Source organism: Corticium candelabrum, chromosome 10 (assembly GCF_963422355.1).
Source record: "Corticium candelabrum chromosome 10, ooCorCand1.1, whole genome shotgun sequence".
NCBI lineage: Eukaryota > Metazoa > Porifera > Homoscleromorpha > Homosclerophorida > Plakinidae > Corticium > Corticium candelabrum.
This window is the reverse complement of record NC_085094.1, coordinates 5,307,770-5,335,269: the sequence shown is the minus strand read 5'-3', so window position 1 is coordinate 5,335,269 and position 27,500 is coordinate 5,307,770. Positions and strand designations below refer to the sequence as shown.

General features: G+C 40.0%; 4 protein-coding genes and 1 long non-coding RNA gene across 11 annotated transcripts in view; 1 reads left to right on the top strand and 4 right to left on the bottom strand.

Moving 5' to 3' along the window:
* LOC134185162 (thimet oligopeptidase-like) overlaps positions 1-4,028 on the bottom strand; it is an 11,560-nt gene extending 7,532 nt beyond the window's left edge. The window contains exons 1-6 of the mRNA XM_062652943.1: positions 3,723-4,028; positions 3,588-3,660; positions 2,261-2,327; positions 1,865-1,904; positions 1,707-1,779; positions 2-133 (exon numbers count right to left, since the gene is read on the bottom strand). Of these exons, the coding sequence (XP_062508927.1) occupies positions 2-133; positions 1,707-1,779; positions 1,865-1,904; positions 2,261-2,327; positions 3,588-3,660; positions 3,723-3,986 (649 nt within the window). The 5' untranslated portion in view covers positions 3,987-4,028. The remainder of the gene's footprint in view (position 1; positions 134-1,706; positions 1,780-1,864; positions 1,905-2,260; positions 2,328-3,587; positions 3,661-3,722) is intronic.
* A 2,507-nt stretch (positions 4,029-6,535) lies between these two features.
* Positions 6,536-18,134, bottom strand: LOC134185163 (F-box/WD repeat-containing protein 9-like). Of its 2 annotated transcripts, XM_062652944.1 has the most exons (9): positions 17,641-18,134; positions 15,296-15,468; positions 15,025-15,149; positions 12,970-13,064; positions 12,691-12,839; positions 7,181-7,288; positions 6,911-6,997; positions 6,776-6,844; positions 6,536-6,718 (listed from the first exon to the last, which is right to left on the bottom strand). In XM_062652944.1, exons 1-9 carry the CDS (start codon positions 18,119-18,121, stop codon positions 6,632-6,634), a joined length of 1,374 nt encoding a protein of 457 aa, XP_062508928.1. In that variant the 5' UTR covers positions 18,122-18,134; the 3' UTR covers positions 6,536-6,631. The 2 variants fall into 2 exon arrangements, with proteins under 2 accessions (XP_062508928.1, XP_062508929.1); XM_062652945.1 differs by lacking the exons at positions 6,776-6,844; positions 6,911-6,997.
* On the top strand, positions 8,157-10,031 carry LOC134185164 (uncharacterized). Of its 2 annotated transcripts, XR_009970773.1 has the most exons (4): positions 8,157-9,227; positions 9,281-9,315; positions 9,505-9,646; positions 9,705-10,031. It is a non-coding gene; the product is annotated as an uncharacterized LOC134185164 (long non-coding RNA). The 2 variants fall into 2 exon arrangements; XR_009970772.1 differs by lacking the exons at positions 8,157-9,227; positions 9,281-9,315 and having other exon boundaries at positions 9,396-9,646.
* Positions 18,135-18,621: 487 nt separating the features above from the next.
* On the bottom strand, positions 18,622-22,543 carry LOC134185918 (RNA pyrophosphohydrolase-like). Of its 5 annotated transcripts, none has more exons than XM_062653798.1 (2): positions 22,314-22,543; positions 18,622-19,352 (listed from the first exon to the last, which is right to left on the bottom strand). In XM_062653798.1, the coding sequence occupies exons 1-2, from the start codon at positions 22,327-22,329 to the stop codon at positions 18,850-18,852; spliced, it is 519 nt and encodes a 172-aa protein (XP_062509782.1). In that variant the 5' UTR covers positions 22,330-22,543; the 3' UTR covers positions 18,622-18,849. The 5 variants fall into 5 exon arrangements, with proteins under 5 accessions (XP_062509782.1, XP_062509785.1, XP_062509786.1 ...); XM_062653801.1 differs by lacking the exon at positions 22,314-22,543 and adding an exon at positions 21,669-22,085; XM_062653802.1 differs by lacking the exon at positions 22,314-22,543 and adding an exon at positions 21,763-22,085.
* A 406-nt stretch (positions 22,544-22,949) lies between these two features.
* LOC134185313 (leptin receptor gene-related protein-like) overlaps positions 22,950-27,500 on the bottom strand; it is a 5,572-nt gene continuing 1,021 nt past the window's right edge. Inside the window, exons 5-8 of the mRNA XM_062653095.1 lie at positions 24,946-25,018; positions 23,565-23,620; positions 23,415-23,446; positions 22,950-23,353 (exon numbers count right to left, since the gene is read on the bottom strand). Coding sequence (XP_062509079.1) covers positions 23,234-23,353; positions 23,415-23,446; positions 23,565-23,620; positions 24,946-25,018 — 281 coding nt within the window. The 3' untranslated portion in view covers positions 22,950-23,233. The remainder of the gene's footprint in view (positions 23,354-23,414; positions 23,447-23,564; positions 23,621-24,945; positions 25,019-27,500) is intronic.

The following is a 27,500-nucleotide window of genomic DNA, read 5'->3' as shown; positions in this document are numbered from 1 at the left end:
CCCAAATCGTCTTCGACAAATCGTAACGTTGTGTTCTCTTCGCCGAGGTTCTTAGTGAACGTGATGGACAAGTCGCTCAGTTTTGTTTTGATTTCCTTCACTTTTGCCTGCTTTTCTGGCGATAAGTGTAACCCTGCAACACATTGTTTATATGTCAACAGAACGTAGAGTTAGCAGCACAACCAACTTTGTCCTTCATTACCTCACAAACAAACTGATTAGTTAATTAATTAATTAAGTAATTAATTAAGTAGAAACCATCTATGATGAGATTGTACAACCAACTTTGTCCTTCATTTCCTCACAAACTAATTAGTTAATTAATTAATTAATTAATTAGAAACCATCTATGATGGGATTGGACAACCAACTTAGTCCTTCATTACCTTAGAAACAACAAACTGATTGGTTAATTAATTAATTAATTAATTAGAAACCATCTATGATGGGATTGCATAACCAACTTTGTTCTTCATTACCTCACAAACAAACTAATTGGTTAATTAATAAATAAATAAATAAATTAATTAGAAACCATCTATGATGAGATTGCACAACCAACTTTGTCCTTCATTACCTTACAAATACAAACTGATTGCTTAATTAATTAATTAATTAATTAGGAACCATCTATGATGGGATTGCACAACAAACTGTGTCCTTCATTACCTTACAAATACAAACTGATTGGTTAATTACTTAATTAATTAAACCATCTATGATGAGATTGCACAACTGACCTGCCAACAATAAATATTGATTAATTAATTTGTTAACCCTGAGTGCTATTTTCAAACTTATCCAACATTTTGTCATAATCTTCATATTTTAGAAATTTCATATTGATATGCTACGTTGTTTAAGAGATATTGTGTTACAAACAAACAGAGACAGACAGAGAACGAAATGAGACCGACTATCAATCATTTCAGGGACACTACTACGATGTGATGAGAAAGTCATCTTGAACAAATTTATTAGCATAACGAGGTTGGATTGTTGAAAGATAGTGTGCTCAGTGTAATTTTGAAAGCTTCAGAATTGTAATGGTCTTGTTGTGTTAGTGTTGCTGTAGATGCTTCTCTCTTAAGTTGCTCATGATGTAAACGTTTGATTTAAATAAAAAATTTTGTATTGGAGACATACATACATACATACACACAAACAGACAGACAGACAAATAGACAGACATGGATGGACGGACTAGACACACAGATAGACAGACACACAGACAGACAAACAGACAAACAGACAAAAACACAGACAGACAGAATGACAGACAGACAAACAGACAGACAGATAGATGGACAGACAGATAGACAGACATACAAACACGGACAAACATATAGACAAACACAGATAGACCGATAAACAGACAGACACAAAGACAGACATGGACAAATAGACAGATAAACAGACAAACACAGACAGACAGACAGACAAACAGACAAACACAGACAGACAGACAAACAGACAGACAGACACCTCTAAAATCATTACAACCTTGCTTCACTGACAGTCTGTGCCACACAAGTCGTAATAATATGTCACATGATCCAACAGCACAACACAAAATCTATGTGTCGTTTGTTTTGCAGCAAATTGCTAAAATCGAATTGAACCGATTCCTTAGTCAAAGCAAGATGCCGACAGCCAAGTGATGTATGCATCAACTAACTAATAGTAACACAAAAGTTCATTTTCACCATTCCGTCTTCCATTAACAATCATTCTATTAAGGTATCTTTCAGCTTCTGGTGCAAGGGCTGGAGCCGTTTCCTGTATGATTCAAAACAAGCAAGTCAATAGGACAACCAACTGTAATAGTAAAATGTGGTCTACTGTGATGTTGAGTATTATGTACCTTGAAAGCCACAAGAGAATCGAAAACGTCCTGCCTCATGCTGAAGACAAGAAGATTACTATCAAGCTGTTGCATTTACAGTGTGTGTGTGTGTGTGTGTGTGTGTGTGTGTGTGTGTGTGTGTGTGTGCGTGCGTGCGTGTGTTGTGTGTGTGTGTGTGTGTTGTGTGTGTGTGTGTGTGTGTGTGTGTGTGTGTGTGTGTGTGTGTTCAACTGTGTGTTTGTGTGTGTGTACATGTGTGCATGTGTGTGTGTGTGTGTGTGTGTGTGTGTGTCGTGTGTGTGTGTGTGTGTGTGTGTGTGTGTGTGTGTGTGTGTGTGTGTGTGTGTGTGTGTGTGTGCATCAGTGCGTGTGCGCACGCATGTGTGTGTTCTCAATATTTCTGCCACATCTAACCTCATCTCCACATCAAACTCTGAGAGTTGCTTATCAGCTTCAGTACTCACTTCTCTTATCTCCTTGTCTACAACACCAACACACAACAGTTACCATACACACTCATGCATACACTCTCATACCTAATAGCAAACAACAGCACCACAAAATTAATAATTTCATTACATACAAATGGACTAACTCAAATTTCAATTACAATCAAGTATACTTAATTCTTGTTGATATCAACTGTATATTTTTCTACCCACTTCAACACCATAAATCGCGACGTATAGACTCATGTACTAATCTCACAATCTATAGATGTGTTTCCAACCTCATCCATGACAACAACTAGACAAGCATGAGTCGTCACCAGACAGTCAAATGTGTACACAGCTGAGCATCAAAATATTGCAGTTTTACTGAGAGTGCAAATTACTGCCGAGTGTAGCAAGGCTTCTAATCCGGGTCACATAACAGAAAGAGGCATGGTCATATATGGCTCTCCATCGAGCTCTTGGTATGTGTGTGTGTGTGTGTGTGTGTGTGTGTGTGTGTGTGTGTGTGTGTGTGTGTGTGTGTGTGTACAAATCTCAAATTTCTCCTCCCACAACCACGTTTCATGATAGGACCTACCTTAAAAAATTGTTTCCGTGTCCGACTACAGATGAGTCTAAGAACGATTCATGCAAGTGACCATACGGTGAAGAAAATGCTTCATGAACTTCCGTCGCCCCATCCTTTTGTATTGTAGCTAGGGATTGTGTGTACTTGACAACCAAGAAACACCTTCAGGAGTTAAATGCCACCTACAGTCAACTATTCACACATCCCATACTACAATCAATCCTTTACTACACTGTGCTGCATCTAACACTGTTGATAGTCAATGTTTGCTGATATCAATTTCTATGTCAGTAAATACCATACCACTGTCATTACAATGGAACTGAGTGCATACCTAGACTGTACATGTCAACTGTCTTGATCACGATCGTAAAACGACGACTACTTATACCAGGCCTATATACCTAATCTAAACTACTAGAAAGTTTGCATGTTTACTTCCATGACAGCTAGGGTTTCAACAAATACGTATTGTCTAGCTAGGACTCGGCGTTTCAGTAGATGGTCTGAAAACTTCTTTGGACGTGTTACTCACGAACGCGAGGCGCCTACGGATACCATACAATTAGTCACAATACAGTGCAGTCCCTAGGCTCATAGATGTGAAAGCGAAAGGGTAAACACACCTTCAACTACAAATATTAAATTACTAATTTAGTTAATATTAATAAGTCACACATTTTGCAATCATCAAACCGAAAAACGAAAGACCTCATACCAGTAGAAACATGTTGAAGAAAATCCAGCATCGACCTTCTCGTGTCGTACCACGCCTTATTATCGGCTAAAATCTGCACAATGTGATCAACAGCGCCTGACCGGAAGTTTAACGCACTAGCCCTAAATTTTTGACCTTCACTGTTCGATCGAACGTCACGTCTTCGCGTTTCAGGCTGCCCACTGAATTGAAGGCGGACCTCGACACTCGCATTAGATCATTCGCTTCCCTCTGAATGTCTTCCTTCGTGAGATTCCATCTCAACAGCATCCGACTGTCACTCATGGCAGACGACATCCTGGCATTTGAGGCTCTCTTAGCGTGCGCTGCGAAGACCACGAGGCGAGCGGTGTTGAGTCGAAGATGCGCCACTTTCCGTTGCAAGCAGAATAGAAACATGAGAAATGGCAACGCAGTATGCGAGGGAAGTAAAAGCTAGATGGGTCACGTGGATTTCACGTGTGTCAGTGTAAGTCCTTGCAACGCATAATAATTCAAATGTTTTATTGATATCAATAAAATAAAAATTATTAATATCAATAAAATTTATAAAGAATATAAATTAAGCAAATAAAATAATTAATATTAATTAAGCAAAATAAATAATGCGGCAAATATATTGCTTATCTGCAAGTGTGTTCAGAAGGTCAGATGAATGCTTTGCATGCACGCTGAAACTCGTTGTGTACAAATATGGTCTAACGTGCTATCTCTACACACACACACACACACATACAGTGAAGTAACTAGTGAGCGAGACTTTTGAAAAATGTAGTTTTGTATTGGATAGTATTCATATTGTTTTCAAGAATAATTAAAGTGTTTTATTGATATCAATAAAATAAAAATAATATAAATTAAGCAAATAAAATAATTAATATTAATTAAGCAAAATAAATAATGCGGTAAATGTATTGTTTAGCTGCAAGTGTGTTTAGAAGGTCAGATGAATGCTTCGCATGTACGCTGAAACTTGTTGTGTACAAACATGGCATAATGTGCTATCTCTACACACACACACACACACACACACACACACACACACACACACACACACCACACACACACACACACACACACACACACACACACACGCACACCACATTGAAGTAACTAGTGAACGAGACTTTTGAAAAATGTAGTTTTGTATTGGATAGTATTCATATTGTTTCAAGCCACAGTTTGTGTGCTGAGCAAGTGTGTTATTTATTGGCTGATATGATGACCCACACAATCACATCTGATCATGAAGAGTGATTCATGTGTGTGACAAATTCGCCCCTATCTGATCGTAGCCACACAATAGATATTCGACTTACATCACGAATCAAGCAGTTTCCTTGTGATTGCTATTACCTTTTCTAGATATGATGCTTGCATCTCAATCCACCGAGGTTTTCGCTCAGTGAACAACATGATGGTGGAGATTACCACACCAGACTCTGACAAATTAAGGGTATCTATCCATTTGTGAGGAATTTGATGAGTATGTATGTGACGTGCTTCAAGTTGCAATGATTTTGGAAAGTTTGTGTGATTTTCATGGGTGTGACTCAAGTTGTAGAGATCAGCCGTCTGTCTGCTGGTGTTCGCAGAAATGTTACTGACGTGTCCAGTATGTTAGTCTTATCTGCACAGTAAGTTTCATTGTATTGTTTGTTGTCTTTTGTCTGCGTGTGTAGTTGTTGCAATCGCTTTAATTAGAGGTAGTTGTGCTTGAACGATCTGGTGGCTTTTTGATGTCTTGAAATTGTGAACCATCGGTTTGCTCTCTTGATTCGAATGAAGGAATCCATTTGTGCATGAATGCCATCTGTTTTAGTGAAACCATTACTGTACTCACTGCAGGACTCACATCACATGCATGAGAACCAATGGATAACTAGAATGGGGCCATACTCGAGAGCTTAATAGTAATAATGGGCAACGAGACTCGAGCCAGTCTCTCCAACCCCTGCCGTTACCTCGTATGTCACTATGAAAGGGGAGAGTAACATACAGGAATTGCAGGGGCTTGGAAAGAGTCGCTCAAGTCTAATGGGCAGTGCGATTGATCATGACTGTTAACACTCAACGTTCCTGTAACTAAACGATATATTGAACCTATTGATAAATACTTTGTACTTTCTAACTGTTCAGTTGTGGGTTAAAGGCGTAGGGCAGTGGAAACGGCTTGCACTGATCCTTGAAATTATGTTTGTAGAAATGTGAGTGGATTCTATTGATCGAGAGGGATGCCACATGGTCACATGCAACACATACACAATGACATGCACACACACACACACCTAGAAAATCCTAAACACCAGGAGCTGCCTCTCGGAGGTCACGCCCCAGCTGTTAAGCTGGGCCCTGTGCACTACTCAGGGAACTCTGGGCCTGCGCTAGCAAACTCCTGGAGCTGGGCCAGGCACTCGCAGGATCACCGGCCTGGGTGTGAAGCCAACTGTGGTGTGAGGCACCTGAAGTCTCACCAGGACCCCAGTGGCTGATGTCACGTCACAGCCGATGGCCGCTTAGGCCCCCAGTCATTGACCAGGTACTCATTTATACTCCTGAGTCGAGAGAAGCAAATGTGTGTTAGTTTCTTGCTTAAGGAAATTATGCCATAGCTCACCATCACCGTGACTTGAACTTGTGATCCTTCAAGGTTCCGTATGTCAACACTCCATAAGATGACTCTCTAACCAACTGAGCCATTCGCACCACACACATGCACACACACACACACATACAGTGACACACACACACACACACACACACACACACACACACACACACACACACACACACACACAGTGACACACACAAACACACACACACACACACACACACACACACACACACACACACACAGTGACGCACACAAACACACACACACACACACACACACACACACACACACACACACACACACGCGCGCGCGCGCGCGCGCGCGCGCGTGCCAGTTATAGTATGTACATCTTCTTCTATCTCTGATGAGGCAAACATAGACAGATCTAACATTTCCAATACATTCACAGCACTGTACGTGTTACAATCAATCAATGAAATCGACCAGCAGGCTTGTACAACTTCATCGATGTCTTTCCACCGCCGGCAGCAACAAGACACGACCCATTGAAATCAAGCTACAAACACCCAATGAAGTATATAGTACGGCAAACATCACCACATGACTAGCTGACAGATGCAAATTGACAGCCGCTGTTTTCCATTGAACACATCACTTGTGGGTCAATGCATGGCTCTGCTATCTGCAAGAGTAGAATAATGCTGGTATGATGATTGGGTTGGTGTGCTATACACGAATGCGATTGGACCTTGATGGTAGAGTCTGTTGAGCACGTGACTGTCATGCCGAGGTTGTGACAGATTCCTGTTACTTTGTTATCGTGTCGCGTACAGGACTGAATAAAGACGGCATAGAGTCAATGTGCATTGGTGTGTGTGTGTGTGTGTGTGTGTGTGTGTGTGTGTGTGTGTGTGTGTGTGTGTGTGTGTGTGTGTGTGTGTGTGTGTCACTGTGTGTCCGTGCACACAGTTTGCCACATTTCAATTAACTTGCATTGCCAGCAAATACCAACACTCACTTCTACCAGCTGAAAGTCATCTCTTACGAACGTATAAACAGAACCATCCGAACATCCAGCTCGAAGCAGACCATATCCATAATGCAACGAAAGTACAGTAAACGGTACCTACCACCCACACAATACAAGAATCAAACAAAACCAACACAGCAGTCTACATTTGTGTTATGCATTTCGATTGAATGTTGCATCTTCCATGGCCCAACATGGAATGCATTCGTAACTATGAGTGGAAGATCTAGAGTCAAGAGTTACGAAGATCATTTGTGGACGAACATTTCAGCTCAAGCAAGAACACGGCACAACTTCCAGTTTCTAAGTATTCTCACACGTCAGTAATTTTACTATCCAATATTTTATGCAGTGATCTGACTGTTGAAATGTAATCCATCAATCAATCACTCAATAATCAATCAACTAACAACAGACTATTGAGCTGCTAACTCTCCCACATTGAGCGGGAGACTCCCACATTTGGGACCCTTCTCCCGCCTACCGGCATATGGCATCAAATCTCCCGTATTCTGACCATTGGTGGGTGTGACCAAAATGATGGGCGTGCCTGTTCTGTGTAACTGTACCCTACAGTTTTAGTACATACATGTGTACGTACATACTTGATATCCCAATATCAATTTCTATGTGCCAGCCCCTCTCTTCATCTGGCTCTTTCGCAACATAGAGTCAATGTGCATTGTGTGTGTGTGTGTGTGTGTGTGTGTGTGTGTGTGTGTGTGTGTGTGTGTGTGTGTGTGTGTGTGTGTGGTGTGCATGCGTGTGTCTGTGTGTGTGGTGGTGGTGGTGGTGGTGGTGGTGGTGGTGGTGTGTGTGTGTGTGTGTGTGTGTGTGTGTGTGTGTGTGTGTGTGTGTGTGTGTGTGTGTGTGTGTGTGTGTGTGTGTGTGTGTGTGTGTGTGAGATACTTGGTCAAAACACTGACAGAAGGAGTTGGTCAAAAGTGGAAAGGGGAGGGGCTAGCTACCTGATTACCATATGTATTGCTGGAAAAGCGATCAAAGAAGGCCACAAAAATAGAATCCAGAACATCCCAACTAGCCACGAGAATGTGCATGTACTTTGTTCTTAGATTCTTACAACAGGAAGTAGTACGTACACTACAAGTTCTGCTGTTTAATTAACTATTATGTTTAGTAATCGGTGTTGATGCTGTGTCACTAATTAGGCACATTACTCAATCGGTTATACATTTGTTGCACTATAATTATAAACTCCCGCATTTTTCCTGCAAACTCACGCATTGTGACACTGCTAGGCTGGCAGGTCTGAGACTATGCAATGAGTCTGTCAACAGAACTACATAGAATGAGAAGAAACTTGAGTCTGAAGTAAACGGATAAGTATAATGTGACGTCCTAACCACAGGGAATGTGACACAAAACCCATCTAACTCAACATGTGTTATGCATGGGTTTCTGTAGATCGAGCTAGTAAAACCCATAGAAAACACAGCATGAAACGTTCCAAACACAACATGGGTTTTATTCGACGCATGCCCAGCTGGTAATGCTGCATGAGACAGACAGAATAGCTAGAATTCGTAGACATTTGTAGTTTGTACTCGCCTAGTCTAAGTAACTATTTACTTGAGCTCTGTAGACCGTGTATGCCTACGCCTATACGAAACACAAGGAATATGGGTTTTTAGGGTTCTGATGAAAGAACCCACATAACAATAGTTGTGAAATCTGAAAGCCAGTCTGAGCAGAGAACTGATGCATTTACAGTAACTAAACGTCAGGAAAGCTGCTTTTAACTAGCAATTAGCAAGTCTAGAGAGACTAAACAGCTACCAACTTGGGCCTCCCAAGATGTGACCATAAGCAGCAGGATCAAGGAGGATCGAAATGAACCAATCGGCGTCACGCTTGGAAAAGCATACCTGAACAGGAGCCTTCTGTAGCCAATCACCATCACGCATTGTTCAAATTGCAAATACGCGGGCACTTGGACTCAACCGGCAGTCTGTTTTGGCAACTTGCTGTCGCAGGTCTGCAAGAGGAATATGCTTTCAGCTACCACCTACCACAGGTACAGCACTGTCCAGCGGCTTGGGTCTCTAACTTAGTTGACGTGGTTTGTAGAGATATACGTGCAGTGCTCTTCAGATGTAGAATGGGTTAGGCTGTTTCACATTTTCCTGTTGATATTGTAGACTGGTACCCAGTCCTCCTCCTCATGCGCGCTCCACGTGTTTTAGCACGTGCTTTTTGTTCCACTAGCCAGGAGAACAAAAAGCACGTGCTAAAACGCGTGGAGCGAGCGCGAGGAGGAGGACCAGGTACGAGTCTATTGATATTGTACGTAGATGAAACCATTGATGAAGATGCCTAAGCCCACCGAAAACAGAAAAGTCGATCGTTTCTTCAAGTTACGAACATGAATGGATGGAGCTGGCCAGGGACCGAGGCTTTTGAACAAGATTCGAAAACAAAGTTGAACTCAACTAGGTACCTCTTGTCTCTACTTGTCTGTATTACTGTAGTTGCAGCGACTGCTTTCTACTAGAAAACAGCAAAATCCTCAAGTAGAGATGAATGCTCACACAACCATGTAGAGGTCGCTCGTCCTACGGCGGTTCAACCTAAAGAAACCACAGCGATTCATGACCTGGGCAAAAGAATCATCAGAAACCAAGTGAAAAAGCAGATAACTGACAAGTACTGCTACTGAACGTGAAAAGAAAGCAGAGACACTCACTTGTGGGAACATTTCTAGAGTGCATTTTTGCTAATCTAGATAGAGTAAGCATGCCAAATAGTTATTAGCACGTAATTAAAAGGTGTAGTGATAAGATAAGGTAACTGGAAATATAATCAGACATGATTACAATCAGTTCAATGTCCACTTACCATTGCAATTTGCATTGGCGGTTCATGGGTTCCACGGATAATTATAGACGATTGAATTCAATGAAACAGTCTATATATGGCAAACTCGACCCTGAATTAGAAATCAAAATGGCGGGGTCTCTAATTAAAAGCGTTTCCCATAGTGGATTTCGCAGGTTAATGTATGGGTTTTCTTAATTTTATAAAACCCTCACGGTGGGTTAGGGTGGGCTATAGTAGGTTTCTTACGGTTTTACCTAAGTTTTTTTGTGGGTTTTTGCAAAGTTTCTGTGGGTTAGAAAACCCACACATGGGTATTTGTTTCACAAACCTATGTGGGTATTTGTTTCACAAACCCACACATGGGTTTGCCTCGTTTCCCACGCAAATCCTCATGAAAAAAACACACAAAAAACACATGTGGTTTTGTATCACATTCCCTGTGAACTAACTAGTTAAAAGCCGAGTTACGTGCTCTTGCGTGTTATCTTATGTCCTTGGGTCTGAACGCGAAACTCGGAGATGGAAGAGCACGTAAGGAAACGCAAGAAAATAGACTGGTTTGTATTCTTGCGTCATGCGTCTCGCGTTTTTTATATCAACCTCACTTGTGGAGTAACGAGTCCCGTATTTTCTGTAATTGAGAGCGTTCGTTTGTCTCAAATACGTATGTTTAGATCGCCAAGACGCATTTCCTGTATCAAATGGTGATAGGCTCCTTGTGGAGCATTTTGGCAAGAACTGGAGCGACCCGTTCTCTTCTTTTTCTCTGCTGTTGTCTTCCAAACAACGCAAGCGTTAGAATCGGGCTTGCAATAACTACGTAAAACAGCTTCTTCGTAAGACATTGCAATGTATAGCGTGGGTTAACACGCTGTTGCAAGTCACAAAAGGGTAGCGCGCTACCAGGAGACGCAAGATGCAAACGCGTTTAAAATTATATAAGGTGGGTTTACATTAAAGAGGTAAGGAGGTGTTACGTGCTCCTTACGTGCTTTGCGTTTTCTTACGTCCTTACGTGTCTGTTCACATTAAAACGTGGAACGCAAAACGCGGAGACGTAAGGAGACGCAAGTAAATAGACTCGGTTTCTATTCTTGCGTCTTGCGTCTCGCGTTTTCTAGATCAACCTGACTTGTGGGGTGATGATAGTCCCGTATTTCTAATGGAGGAACGTCTAATTGAGAGCGTTCGTTTGTATCATTGTATTTTTACATCGCAGAGACGCATTTTCTCTATCAAATTGTGATAGGCTCCTTGCTGGCGCCTTTTGGCAGGAATCGGAGCAACCCATTCTCTCTTCCTTTTCCTGTTATCGTTCAAGACACAACGCAAGCGCCAAAATCGAGGTTGCAATCACCAAAACAGCTTCTTAAAATTTGTAGCGTGCGTTAAATTATGTTGTTGAAAGTCACAAAAGGCTAGCGCGTTAACCAGAAGACGCAAGACGCAAAAATAAACGCAGTTTTAATGTGAACAGAAAAAAGGTGCAAGGAGACGCAAGACGCAAGACGCGAACGCAAACACGTAAGGCTTTGCGTCTTTTAATGTAAACCCGGCCTTAGTAATGTAAACAGAAAAATGGTGCAAGGAGGCGCAAGACGAAAAGACGCAAGACACCAACGCAGACACTTGCATGTTTAGTAAACCCGGCTCTATGCCTAGATACGCGTTACCATCAATTCTGTGCGAACAAGGAGCATGTCAGCTTAGTAGGTACATAGCATTCAGAGGTACTACCATAGTGCAGTCAGTCTCTAGTCATTGTATACAAAGTAAGTCGGGTTTACATTAAAGACGCAAAGCCTTACGTGTTTGCGTTCGCGTCTTTGCGTCTTGCGTCTCCTTGCACCTTTTTTCTGTTTACATTAAAACTGCGTTTACATTATGTTTCCGTCTTGCGTCTTCTGGTTAACGCGCTAGCCTTTTGTGACTTTCAACAACATCATTTAACGCACGCTACAAATTTTTAAGAAGCTGTTTTGGTGATTGCAACCTCGATTTTGGCGCTTGCGTTGTGTCTTAGACGACAACAGAGGAAAGGAAGAGAGAATGGGTCGCTCCAGTTCCAGCCAAAAGGCTCCAGCAAGGAGCCTATCACAATTTGATAGAGGAAATGCGGCTCCGTGCTGTAAAAATACAATGATACAAACGAACGCTCTCAATTAGACGTTCTTCCATTAGAAATATGAAACTATTTTCACCCCACCAGTCAGGTTGATATAAAAAACGCGAGACGCAAGACGCAAGAATAGAAACCGAGTCTGTTTACTTGGGTCTCTTTACGTGTCCTTACGTCTCCGCGCTAAGCGTTCGGCGTTCTAATGTGAACAGACACGTAAGGACGTAAGAAAACGCAAAGCACGTAACGAGCACGTAACACCTCCTTACGTCTTTAATGTAAACCCGGCTTAATTAACTGTTTCATTGACAATGTTCGACAGACCGACCAACCGACCAACCGAACAATTGCCAACAACCGACCTAACGTACCAACAGACTGTCACCAACTAACCGACCAGTCAGTCAGTAGAATCACAAACTACAAGTTTGTGTCTAATAAATGATATCAGTCAATCACTCAGACATAACTCAATCAATCCATGCTCTTGAACTAACTGACCCACTCCTTCCCGTTTCCTTCATTGTTCAATGTCACTAACCTGTATCTTCTTGTACTCGCAATCGGCTCTTCGATCCCAAATCGCTATCGTCTTATCACTGCTACCACTGATGACAAACTTGTCAGTCGTCTGCAAGCACAAGACTGGCATTCGATGACTCCTAACCGTCCTAGTCAAGCAACCCGAACCTACAAAGAGCACGTGGTAGTTGTACCAACAGAAACGGCAAGTATAACACATTTTTACAAAAAACTTTTCCCGATTTGCATAAATTGATATCAATTAATATCAAAACTCTTTCGTGTGTACTCCACCTACCTCGAAGGTCATAATGTCTCGTCTCGTTGTCAGCGCTTCCAGAGATTAGAACATTGGGCTCTGGCATGTTTAAGCTTAAGACTATATTAGAATGCCTAGAAAATTAGAGCTACAATGCACACAAAATGAATACAAACGATCATGGGTAGATATATAGTAATGCATGTGACACACAGGGCTGCCACTCCCACGTACAGGTACTATGTAAAACGGTAGACTCATACCCAGTTCTCTCCTCACGTGCACTCCACGTGTTTCAGCACATGCCTTTTGTTGGATGGATGGATACTACGTTGTGCTAGCTAGTGGAACAAAAAGCACGTGCTAAAACACGTGGAGCGCGAATGAGTAGGAGGACTGGGCACGAGTCTAGGATACTACTACAGTACAGTACAACCCTGATTATCCGGACGGTTTGATATTAAATTCGGACAAAGTTATTTCCGCCCAAAAGGCACGTGTTTCCCACGTGACGTCGTTCCAATATGTAAACCTGTGAACCTACTCCAAAATTGGAATCGTAGAGGACTTTACATCTAATCATTAATTAAATGTGTACACATGTTGAGTCATTGTTGATCTAAAGTTGCTGTATATAAATTAATTAAATATTTTTTCATTATGTAGTTGACTGTCAATGTGACTGAGCCTCAAGTAAGTCACCACACCACACCACACCACACCACTTCAAGCAAGTCAAAGCCACAATATTCTATTATTACAAGAATCAGTTGGTCGTTTAAATTAATTTAATACAGTGTTTCTGCTGGACAATCTCCAAATAGCCAAATGCTACAAATAAATGTCGCTGGCGAGAAAATATTAATGCCGCCTCCCCAATTTGGCTAGCTGTTACTGTACCGTATACGCCTTCCTCTGGATCAGATCTTGCAAGCACAGTCACTAGAGTGCGCTAACAAAGGCAATTATATATACTTATAGTGCAATGCAATGGAGCTCCAGGGACTAAAAGGCCGATCTCTCGCACTTGCTCTGTTCATGTCCTGCATGCCCTTTGCGTACGGCTTCCGTAAGCGTCGAACTAAAAATAAGCACAAAAAAGTGAAGATGACAGTCATGGTTCTGAAGATGACTGCCGTAGTAAAACGGAAGCAGATGGAAGGTATAGAGACCATGAGAAAGAAGATGATGATGACAACTTTATCATTGAATCAATGATGCTGAACTTCGATGATGCTGAATATGGAAGGCCAAAATTTCAAGACTTTGATTTGTATAAAAACCAGGAAGGATGGCACTGAACGCTTGAAGTCTGGTTTGTAGGCTTTGTCTTTCCAAAGTCACATTCCATTGAGTATAACATGTGTCAGATTAGTACTGCATTTGTTGTAATCGACCATTGGTAGATGTTGCCCTACCAGGCTAAACTTGAATCAATAGTTGTTGTCATTGAAATTGATATCTGTTTGATGTTTGGGTGATTTTTTCTTGGCTCTGAAATAAAACGTTTGGCTACTAACGAACCAACACCTTTAGCTAAGTGGTTAATAATCGAAAATTTCCAGCGGAAACACTGATTAATATTAATTATTTGTGTATTTGTATTTAAGTGTATCTGTACGTAGAAGTTTGTGTGCAATAAATGAAGTCAGTCAGTTGGTCAGTTCATTTGGTCATTTACAATACAGTTAATTTATTATGTAATATATATTTACATTATATTATTATTTACCTATTTGATAATATTTATTATTTATTTATTTAATTATTTTTATTAATTAATATTAATTACATTTAAATAATTAATTTCTTAATTGGTTGGTTAGTCAGTCAGTTGGTCATTTGAATTAATTATTTAATTAATATTATTATTTAATTAATGTATGAGTCAACTGCGATTGTGTAAAGTAGGTGTGTGCGTGTGTGCGTGCGTGTGTGTGTGTGTGTGTGTGTGTGTGTGTGTGTGTGTGTGTGTGTGTGTGTGTAGATCATGATGTGATATACAAGGCAGCATATATATTCTCGAAAAATTGTGTGGCAGCCGTGGACACATCTAGACTTTTGTAGATTCATTTAAAATTGAATAGAGCAAACCTTATATCCCTGAGCAAAGTGAGATTGGAATCGGTGAGGCTCCACAGTCGAGCTTGACTGTCCCAACCCCCTGAGCAAACGACGTTAGTTTCTGGCCAGTGAGAAGCGAAGCACCAAACCCAACCCTAAAGTACAAAAAGACAATACCGACACATAATTATCAATGTGTGTGTGTGTGTGTGTGTGTGTGTGTGTGTGTGTGTGTGTGTGTGTGTGTGTGTGTGTGTGTGTGTGTGTGTGTGTGTGTGTGTGTGTGCATCCATTTATCAACCTTGTGTCCTGCACATGTTGCAATTACTGCCTGATTGTTTCCTTTAAAATTCTCATTACGACTTATCAAATCTAAATCCCACACGTTGACTGATCTGTCTCTAGAACCTGACAAGCACAGTTGCTTTCCTTTCCCAGACAACAGCTTCACACAATCGATAGGAGCATAGTGACCTACAACACCAGCACACAAAACATCAAAAATAGAACAGCAGCACTGACACACACACACACACACACACACACACACACACACACACACACACGCACACTACACACACACCACGGTTTGAAGAATGTGTTTGAATCTAGTCGCCAGTTTGGGAAACGGTTGGTCACCAAACTGTCACTAGTTTCTAGGTCAGAGATTCCAGAAGTAAATAAGTCATTAATATCACTGTTGAGACCCTTTTGCAGATTATCATGTTTACCTTAAATTAAGACCCAACTAGGAATTTGCAGTAATGTTGGATGAAGATTGTAGATAGCAAGTAAACACATCAATCTACATTATCATGCTTGGGAACCTTTCTATGTAATACTATGAGTATTCATATTGTATCCTAACTTTCAACTAATTGTATAGCTACAACCAAACAAAAATGTGGTTTGTCATCACATTGACATCCTGGCAATCCATCCAATAAGACATGAGCGTTCTTTTGGTTGAGTATATGATAAGAGCGTTTCTTCTCTTATGACTCAGTGCCACTATTGTTGTTGAGAACAGTACATCCGGTTACTGCATGTAACCCCACCTGTCCTATGGCTAGCTGTGCTAATCTCTGGAACACAAGTGATAAACTTTTGTTATTGTAGCGCTTCCATAGCGCGTGGCATCATTCAACATCTAGATTTCAGAACTGAACATGCAGAATGTTTTTGTCTGAACGGACTTTCTTAGTAGACCTAGAAGATATACGAGCCCCTGAACGTACCTGGTAGTTCTTCTGATAGAAAGACACTCAGGCAGCTTGCTGTGGAAAAAGCTGTTTGTTTGCTACTTCCGACGCCTGCCGTTTGCAAATACACACATGGGCATAATTATGGAGCCACCCCCGCCATATCAGTTGAGGCATGGAAATCAAAAGAACACTAAAAATTTGTGAATACACCTGCTGACCCGCTGATTCTACATCAAATCATGCTATTTGGGTATTTATTTATATTGTTCTGATTGGACGTTTTGACAACCCGTAGCAACAAAAGATCAAGAGAATGACCAGACTAACCACCGCCGCCATGCATTACCATGTCCAACCCACGTCCATGTTGTGATGTCACAAGAACAGACTCACAATATGCAAGTAAACTGAAACATATAGTCTCTATTTAATCTTTGAGTATGTCTTCTGACATAAACAATGTCATTTTATTGTTTAGAAGCTTTTTGAAAACGATTTTGATTATTAACTTTCAAATTTACTGGTTGAGCTGACAGCATGCAAGAAGCAGTACTAGTCGTGTATCGATCTCAAAAGGTCAAACATCACCTCCAATCTCAGATATGAGGATGGCACAATCAGAGCCATTACCTTACCATTATAACTTGTTTTGAATTTACTAAAAAGTGCAGCTGTCACTGCAGATGCATTTACTTGCAAGTGTCTGAGAAAGTCCAATAATTTTTAAATCTAAGTCACATGCTCAGGGTGGCTCCATAATTATGCCCATGTCTGTATCTACGTGATAGTTTTCATTTGTCTCAATTCAAGATGGTCAGATTCTTCATTCCTTTGAACAGCGTAGAAAAGGATCTAAATAAGCACCTTCAACTACGACTGACTGCAGATTTCGTGTTTCATTTGGGAGAAGCTGCTGTGCAATGGCATCTCATTGATGACAGAGCTGTTGACTTGGATTTGCTGGTGTAGCCTATGAAGAATAGGAGTGACGACGATTGTTTGAAAAATTATACGCGCCTGCATGTCTTTAGTTGGGTTTATCTGGAGCTGATGGCAGAGACCAATGAGATTGGTACAGGCAGTAAAGTCCATAAAAATGATGGTTAACCAGAGAATAGCAACAATTCCCAATAGATTGCTGGGTGATACATTGTTACAGGATATGTATGAAGGTGCTAAGTAGACCGCCTGCAGTGTGCCACTAAATGATAGACTTAGAAAGTGGCAACATATTATAACATAAAACATGCTATCGGTTGAGCAGAGCAGCTGCCACAAAAGACTAAAAACTATCAAACATTTCTAGTCGCCAAATTAGCAACCACACCGCTCGTTAGTCGCCAACCACCTAGAAGTGGTCGCCATATTCTTCCAACCCTCACACACACACACACACACACACACACACACACACACACACACACACACACACAATACAGACCTAACAAATGATAACAGCTGTTCTCCATCACTTCAGTTGATCCCCACAAATTAATGGCATCTTCTCTCTCAACACAAGCATTCCTCCAGCCGCAGCTCTGCCTGCAATCAAATGCACTGACGTCAGAAACCACGTCATCCCTCCTGCTCCCACACAGCGCGCCATATCGCAATTTCCACCATGAATGAGACGATAGCAACAACCAAAACTGACGACAAACCAAAGAGACGAACAGAATCGCATGTCGAGCTGGAACGAACTCCAAAATTCTAACGAGAAGCTCCGGAGGAAGACTCAAAATATTGACAGAAGAACTCCCACGATTTTTGTCGCTAGAAACGTCGAATTCGATAGAATTAACGACGGACGTCGATTCACCGTTTGAAACGGATCTTATTTTGTTAGAAATTTGAGAATCGCCGTCATGAGTGAATTGAAGGCCGGAGTGGCGGCAATCGGTTTTTTGACTTGCGGATTCCATCTGTCTGGCTCGCGTGGCCAGACCGTTTTTTACCGCGATATTGAAATCAATAACACATTTTGTGTAAATGACATGTAATACGTATGGTGGATACTGCGACATAATGGTTGTGTAGAGAGCGTACATTATTAATAAAATATTAATAATTACGTTTTAGCTCTAGTCCTACATAATTTGTGTCAGTGTGGATTGCAGTCCCGGATGTACATGTACACTAAAACTGAAAGCAGAGGCGAAATAAAACGAGTCCTTTACAAGCACGTACAGTAAAGGTCTACATCAACGATGTATTGTATTAATCGCTTGTAGCATTCTACGTACAGTACTGTGCACCTCTCAACTAGATTAGAAACCTAGATCACATCCGGGAAATACAAAATAAAGACGTGTGTGCGCAAGCGCGTGCGTTGATTCCAACTTTAATAAAAACGGAAACACGTGACACATGTAAAACCACATGACTGCATCCTGCACTTGTTACCCTCTACAATACAGCCTCAAACAAGGCAATAAAAATAATAATGCTTGTATTGTAATCTGCTACACACTAGAATATCAAACTATAATGATGATACGCTAATATACTATAGTATACACTACGGTATACACTACGGAATACACTACTGAATTCCCTTAATGCTCGTTATAGAATGAAATCTGTAATAGTCAACTGTACCAGCAATAATTTCCAACCCGACAAGTCGATCCATGCCCCACACCCGATGAGTCTACATACACGAACCATTCCGATTAAGTATCTCTTCAAACTGCTTTAACGTCTGCTTCAGCATCAGCACACGTCCCGGCTTCATGGCGGTCATGACTGGCGGCTTCAGCACGTCGGCGACCGGCATCCACTGTGCAATCTCGAGTTCGTCTTCGCTGTACATGAACTTGTGCTTCCATGGGTCGCCGACAAATTTGGCAACAAAGTATAAAACAGTCAAATCGCAATTGTTGTATTCCTGAACGGGAAAGTCACTGAGGAATGATAGTTGGTCTTGGGTGATTCCTGTTTCCTCGGTTAGCTCGCGTAGTGCGTTTTCTAGGACGGTCTCGTTGGCTTCTTTGCCGCCTTTGGGGAAGCCCCATGGGTAGGTGATCTGTTTGGCTTTCTTCACGACGACGATGTAGAGGGTTTTCTGGTCGGAGATGACGGACGGCGGGCAGCCGTAGTGAAAGACGAGGACTCCGGCACACTTGGGTCGATTGTTGCCTGCAGCAAACATACCTGAAATGAACAATTACATGACTACACTGCGGTACAAAAATACAAATATTTGCACACACGGACTGACAGACAGATGGACAGACAGACAGACAAACAGATAGACAGACGGAATCCTGGGATGGACAGACAAACAAACAGACAGACAGACAAACAGACAGACAAACAAAGAGACGAGCAGACAGACAGACAAATAGGAGAGACTGGAAAGGCTTTCCATCCTTTCCACCCTCTGGCCTGGAAAATAAAATCAGGAAACAGCATCACGTGATTTAGAGTCCCTAAACATAACCGCAAAAATGTAAACGGCAATGCAAAGTCAAACTGCAATCAAAAAGGCCAAATTATTATAGAGGTTCTAACACATTGTGACGTACACATGGATGAGATCCAAGTATGTGTAGAGGAGGGCTGGATTTTTTGGGGGCAGGAATTTCTGCAACACTTTCACTCATTCGCATTTATGGCGTATGGTCTGTACATGTCTGTACAAACATCATCAAACAGTAGAGTTATCGCAACAAAAACAACACTAACTCCATAGGAATACACGTCACAGTTCTTGTTCTATCTGTGTTGGCTCTCTGTGCTTTCCTCTCTTGTCTCTTTTACCAGAACGAAACAAAATCAAATACGCCCTCAAAAACTGGTTAATTCTATCCCCAAACAGGTTTCACTAGAACCCGCTACCTGGCAGGTTGAATTCACAATGAGTTAGCACCAACCAATGTCCATCACCTCATAGTGTCTGAGACACAATACTTTATAACATCGATTGTGTCGTTAGCATAAAACTTGCTCGATAGGTGAAAGCCAAACAAGCTGACAAACAGAACAACGCAACTACTCGCAGACAACACAAACGTCATAGTTAATGTTGTCAGCAGACAATCACTAGTGATGATATTCGGATTTGACACTATGAATCAACAAACACCGACAAACATTGCCATATGGTCCATGTTGTTGACACCCTAATGCATACAAACATATGCCCAGACCAACTAAGAAGCTGCACAGCCATTGACTTGCAAAAATGGCATCTACAGCTGAGTGGTCGATCAATTCGAAATCCCGTTTTCAGGGTCTGTATGCCTAAAGCCTGGTCTACAGGGCATTGCTATGAGTCCCACAAAGGTGCCAAGCCACATCCAAGGACGACAACCCAATTGCACCTTCAGCCCAATTGCAGCTTCCTTGAACTTGGACCAGGCATTGTGTCCAGCAGATATTGTGAACTAGGCTGAAGGCAAAGCAAGGTGGCGTAGAGTTCAGAGTTTACACTGCTCTTAGTTAGAGTCTAGTTAACACTGCCCTTAGTCAGAGTCTAGTTAACCTTTTGACCTTTGTACTTAGTCTACTTCCAGGTGTGTACCTGTGTACTAATGAGATGACTCACAAGGGGAGTGTCAACATCAAGAGTCCTTGGACAGGAACACCCACCCATACCACACCACACAATACCTCCTCTCATATGCTTCAGGTACATTAAACACTTTGTCGACAACCACACATCCATACCTTACCTTACCACACACTAGCTGTCACTGTACCCTCACTAACAGGCTGCTGTTGAAGCAGCACTCTCTATAGCTACAAACCCAGTTATCCTTCAATCATGAAGCATTCTGTGCCACAACCATCTGGACCTCCAGCTCTTATAAGGTATTCTGTGATCAATTTACAGTCACACTCTTTACTGCAATCTTCACTGGAAAGGCGTGAACGGAAAACAATGCTACATAGTTCTAAATTTGGCTCAGTTTAGGTGTAATACTGGCTAAACAAACACCATCCCAATGGCTTGATTGTACGCATAGAGATTACCAACTATAACACATTAATATTCAGATCATAGATGCAACTCTGTCAGGCAAACATAATATTCCATTTTTTTGTTGTCCTGCCTGTGCAGTGGGATTACCCACAGAATCAATGTTTACTACCAGAAGTCATAGGCAATGCTATGCTTGACTGTAGCATAAAGAGATTACAGACTATAACACAGTAACACTCAAATTCGAGGTGCAACTTTGTCAGGCAGACATAATATTCCATTTTTTCTTCTTTTTTGATGTTGTCCTGCCTCTGCACGATGGGATTACCCACAGACTCAACCACCAGTAGTCACAGGCAGTACACAGCACAAGCAGTACTATATACTGTCCATGTGGCATCATCGATTTCGACTCCCATCGTTTAATTAACCTTCGTTTGCACACGAGTTTTGCTTTCAGATGAAACTCTAAGACGCTTGGCACACCGTGCATTCAATCTACTTTCAGACAGTTTAACAACATCGCAGCAAGCAGTGCAAACCTCGAGAATCAAATCATACAATTGGAACAATCAACAGTGTCAGTGTTGCTCTGATGTCCAGACTGACAACTCTTCATATACATCAAATCAACACCTTTGCTGTTTGTTCATCCAGTCCAGCCGTTCAACAATGCTCACAAGCACTGACGTCGCAGCAACACCCACAGTCGGTAAGAAAGCGGTCGTTGTTTCAAGCGTTGTAAGTGTCACTACCTGGAATGACGTCACAAATTGGGGTGGGGAACTAAAACAGAGGAAACGTTCGATACGTGGGAAGAAGAGTGGAACCTCGGAATCGTTTTGTAAGCACTATACATCATTCTTGCAAGCAAATCCGGCGTCTTGCTGGCAGCACAAACACACCAAAAATCGAAATTCGTCATTTCCGGTTGTTTCCGCAGGAAACGGTCGAGAAAAAAACGCTCAAATGTTTGTACACATGCGTCACTCCACGATGGAACTATTAGGTGCTCGGTGCACTCTTTGCTGTTGGCGCGAAACAGAAAAAACGCGCGTACGCGCAGACACTCACTCGCTGCACACTCAAACGCGACGAGACGATGATAAAATTGAGGTAGTAATAGAATACATCTCGAGACAGATGACACGAGCAGTCAACAGACTAACAAGAAAACTCTCCCTCACCTTGCTGCTGGGACATGAGGTCGTGACTGGTACTCGAGATCCCGTATGTCCACGTGAAACAGTCGTGGTTGCCAATGAAACGTCACAGACGACAGCGCGCGCGTCACAAACGGCGAGAGAAGTTGATAGGCGGCGATGATAATCTCGTAAGAAACTTTGTGACGGCGAGTTGGATGTCGTCGCGTGAGTGTAGGAATACCGCCAACAAGCTCACGTGAATGAACCCGCGAAACTAGATACGGGACATCGATAATCGATTTACTGGTTCCCGTATGTTTGAAAACTGCTGTAGACTGTCAGTGTAGCAGGTGTTGCTCAGTAATACACCTACACTACCCACCATTACAACACACACACACACACACACACACACACACACACACACACACACACACACACCACACACACACCACACACCCACCCACCCACACACACACACACACACACACACACACACACACACACACACACACCACACACACACACACACACACACCAGTGACACTGTCACGTGTGATATTTATTGTGTCAAATTGATATCAATACATGTTTAGACATTAAACTTCTAGCTTTTGTTGTCCTTTTTCGCCGTGGTAACTCAACTGCCGCTATTGCTTCACATAGTTTACAGTATTCTTCTTCACATTTATCATCATATTATGTATTCAATAATAATTATTTTAATTACCCCCAAAGCGGCCATATATTGGAAACTGATGCAGACACAAGGTAATTAATTTATTCAATAATATTTATTACTATTAGTGACTAAGTCTATAACCACATAAACAGCACATTCAGAGTCGTTTCAAACACAAAGTCTAACCACCACATTCGCTTCAATTTCTACACGCCCGAATATACAGCAAGCTCCTACACCTTCATAGCATACATTGATACCCGAATTTGTATGATTACAATTACACTATTCCCCAAGCAAAGTCATCATCGTCCGATGTGAAGACGTTAAAGTAGAGAAAGAGTGTGAGGAACACGAAAATGTTGCCACCAATAGTGAGCGCCATCGCACCCGTACTGATCTACAGACAAGCAGTTGAAATGGCAATGTGAATGAGATGGAAAAAATAAACGAGAAGAGACCTTGTTGACATGAGTCAATACGGCTGGGATGCCTGCAGTGATGAGGACGATTACAGAACAATGAAATAAAAATGCAATTAGTAATTAAATTAATTAATAAGGTAATTTATTGTGATTAGGGATTACGTGTTAGATAAGGAAATTGCTTACCGAATGCTGACATCACGATACCGGTTGTGAGAAAGACTGCCACTTCATATGAAACACTGAATGGAAACGGTAGAGGTTGTTGGGTAATAACGTGCAAATAAGAGACAGCAAACAAACAGGTAGACAAACAGACACACAGAGAAACAGACAGAAGACAAACAACAGACAGACAGACAACAGAGAGATGACACACAGACAGACAGACAACAGACAGACAAAAAAACAGGCAGACAGACAACAGACAGACAAAAAAACAGACAGACAGACAGACAGACATACAAACAGATGACAGGCAGACAGACAGACAGACAAATGACAGAGAGAGAGATAGACAGACAGACAGACAGACAGATGACACACAGATAGACAGACAACAGACAGACAGACAGAACGACAGACAATAAACAGACAGACAGACAGACAGACAGACAGACAAACAGACAGACAGACAAACAGATGACAGACAGACAGATGACAGACAGAGAGATAGACAGACAGACAGAGAGACAGACAGAGAGACAGACAGACAGACAGACAAACAGACAGATGACAGACAGACAGACAGACAGACACACACACAGATGACAGACAAACAGATAGTTAATTAAGTGGTTAAATGTATTCTGACCCCTATGGGATCATCTGTTGTAGCCTTAAATGTTTGTTGTTGATTTAGAGGAACTTTACTTAAAGACTAGCTTTAAGCTCTTGATGGAAATTTCTTTGGATTTGAAATATATGTATTTGACAGACAGACAGACAGACAGACAGACAGACAGATGACAGACAGAGAGATAGACAGGCAGACACAGACAGAGACACAGACAGACAGATGACAGACAGACAGACAGACAGACAGACAGACAGACACAGACAGACAGACAGATAGTTTGCATTAAACTAAAGCTGAACTCAGCAGATTTCTTGTATTTAGTGTTAGAAATGTAACGTAGAGTTTGTGTTTCAATAAATGAAATTGACAGACAGACAGACAGACAGACAGACAAACAGACAAACAGACAGACAGACAGACAAACAAATAAACAAACAGACAGACAGGCGTCGACCGTTTGGGCCAGACTAGAATGTAGTAGTGTTGTTCTTTGAAAATATATGTATTGACAGATAGACAGACAGACAAACAGACAGACAGACAAACAAACAGACAAACAGACAGACACATAAACAAACAGACAGACAGACAAACAGACAGACAAATAAACAAACAGACATATAGACAGACAGACAGACAAACAGACAGACAGACAAACAGACAGACAAATAAACAAACAGACATATAGACAGACAGACACAAACAAACAGACAGACAGACAGACAGACAGACAAACAGACAGATAAACAGACAGACACAGCAACCTACCTTGAAGTTGCTGATCGTTCAGTGGTACGATTCACAACCGTGATTGGAATTGGTGCTAACACATATGGCAGCACTACAAACCAAACATAAACAATCAAACGCGTCACATCGCACAACTCCACATACCTTCAATAACATCAACATACAAACCCTAACTACAGAGACAAACTTACTAACAAAGTCAGACATACATAAACAACAACTAATTTATATCAATATAATACAATCAATCTAGTATAATACAATCAATATAATATAATACAATCAATCTAGTATAATACAATCAATATAATATAATACAATCAATATAATATAATACAATCAATATAATAGAATAGAATCAATATAATAGAATATAATCAATATAATATAATATAATCAATATAATATAATCAATATAACATAATATAATCAATATAATATAATATAATCAATATAATATAATACAATCAATATAATATAATACAATCAATATAATATAATAGAATCAATATAATATAATAGAATCAATATAATATAATAGAATCAATATAATATAATATAATCAATATAATATAATATAATCAATATAATATAATAGAATCAATATAATATAATACAATCAATATAATATAATATAATCAATATAATATAATATAATCAATATAATATAATATAATCAATATAATATAATATAATCAATATAATATAATCAATATAATATAATATAATCAATATAATATAATATAATCAATATAATATAATATAATCAATATAATATAATAGAATCAATATAATATAATATAATCATATAATATAATAGAATCAATATAATATAATAGAATCAATATAATATAATAGAATCAATATAATATAATAGAATCAATATAATATAATAGAATCAATATAATATAATAGAATCAATATAATATAATAGAATCAATATAATATAATAGAATCAATATAATATAATAGAATCAATATAATATAATAGAATCAATATAATATAATAGAATCAATATAATATAATAGAATCAATATAATATAATAGAATCAATATAATATAATAGAATCAATATAATATAATAGAATCAATATAATATAATAGAATCAATATAATATAATAGAATCAATATAATATAATATAATCAATATAATATAATATAATCAATATAATATAATATAATCAATATAATATAATATAATCAATATAATATAATATAATCAATATAATATAATATAATCATATAATATAATATAATCATATAATATAATAGAATCAATATAATATAATAGAATCAATATAATATAATAGAATCAATATAATATAATAGAATCAATATAATATAATAGAATCAATATAATATAATAGAATCAATATAATATAATAGAATCAATATAATATAATAGAATCAATATAATATAATAGAATCAATATAATATAATAGAATCAATATAATATAATAGAATCAATATAATATAATAGAATCAATATAATATAATACAATCAATATAATATAATATAATCAATATAATATAATATAATCAATATAATATAATATAATCAATATAATACAGACATGGACATAATCATGGAGCCACCCTGAGCATGTGAAACAAGTCATAATGGTGAGGTAATGGCTCTGAGTGTACCATCCACATGTCTGAGATTGAAGGCGATCATGTGTGACCTACATGACAATCAATCTGAAAGTTAATAATAAAAATCATTTTCAAAACGCTTCCAAACAATAAAATGACTGTTTATGTCAGAAGAGACTAGACTTTTCAGTTTACTTGCATGTTGTGAGTCTGCTCTTGTGATGTCACAACATGAACGGTTTGGACATGGTAATGTATGGTGGCAGTGGTTAGTCTGGTCATTCTCTAATCTCTTGATGCTACGGGTTGTCAGAGCGTCCAATCAGAACAATATAAATACCCAAATAGCATGATTTGATGTAGAATCAGTGGGTCAGTACGTGCATTCATAAATCTGGAATTGTTGATTTCCATGCCTCAGTTGATTGATACGGGGGGGGGGGGGGGGGGAGGGTTCCATAATTATGCCCATGTCTGTATAATATAATGAATATTATATATCAAATTTTGTCAATACATCATATGCACACTAACACACAATAATTATTATCTCAGGGTATTTCCTCAGTGACTCCCAACTTGCTCACTAGCTGCTCTAAATTCCTTTGTACAATGTAACATGCAAGCATAGAAAGTATAGAAGAAAAATAGACACTTGTAACCACACGGCTATAGTCACACACTGCACACATACATATCAGTGTGTCACTTAAAGTAGCAATTTCACTACATAATCTGGTGTGACTTTCATCTATTGTCTGATGTCTCTAATAGCCTGTTCACACTAGCATGGTTATGCAGCCTAACCGAGCCAAACCGAACCGAACTGTGTCAGCTAACCGTGTTGGCCTGCGTTCACACTGTCAAAGGCTGAAAGTGCACTGAGAGTGCATAGTCAAAGAAAGTGGGCATGTATTCAGCTAACTATGCATATCCGAGTAGTTCTTGTGATGGATTGTAGGCAAGATGCAATT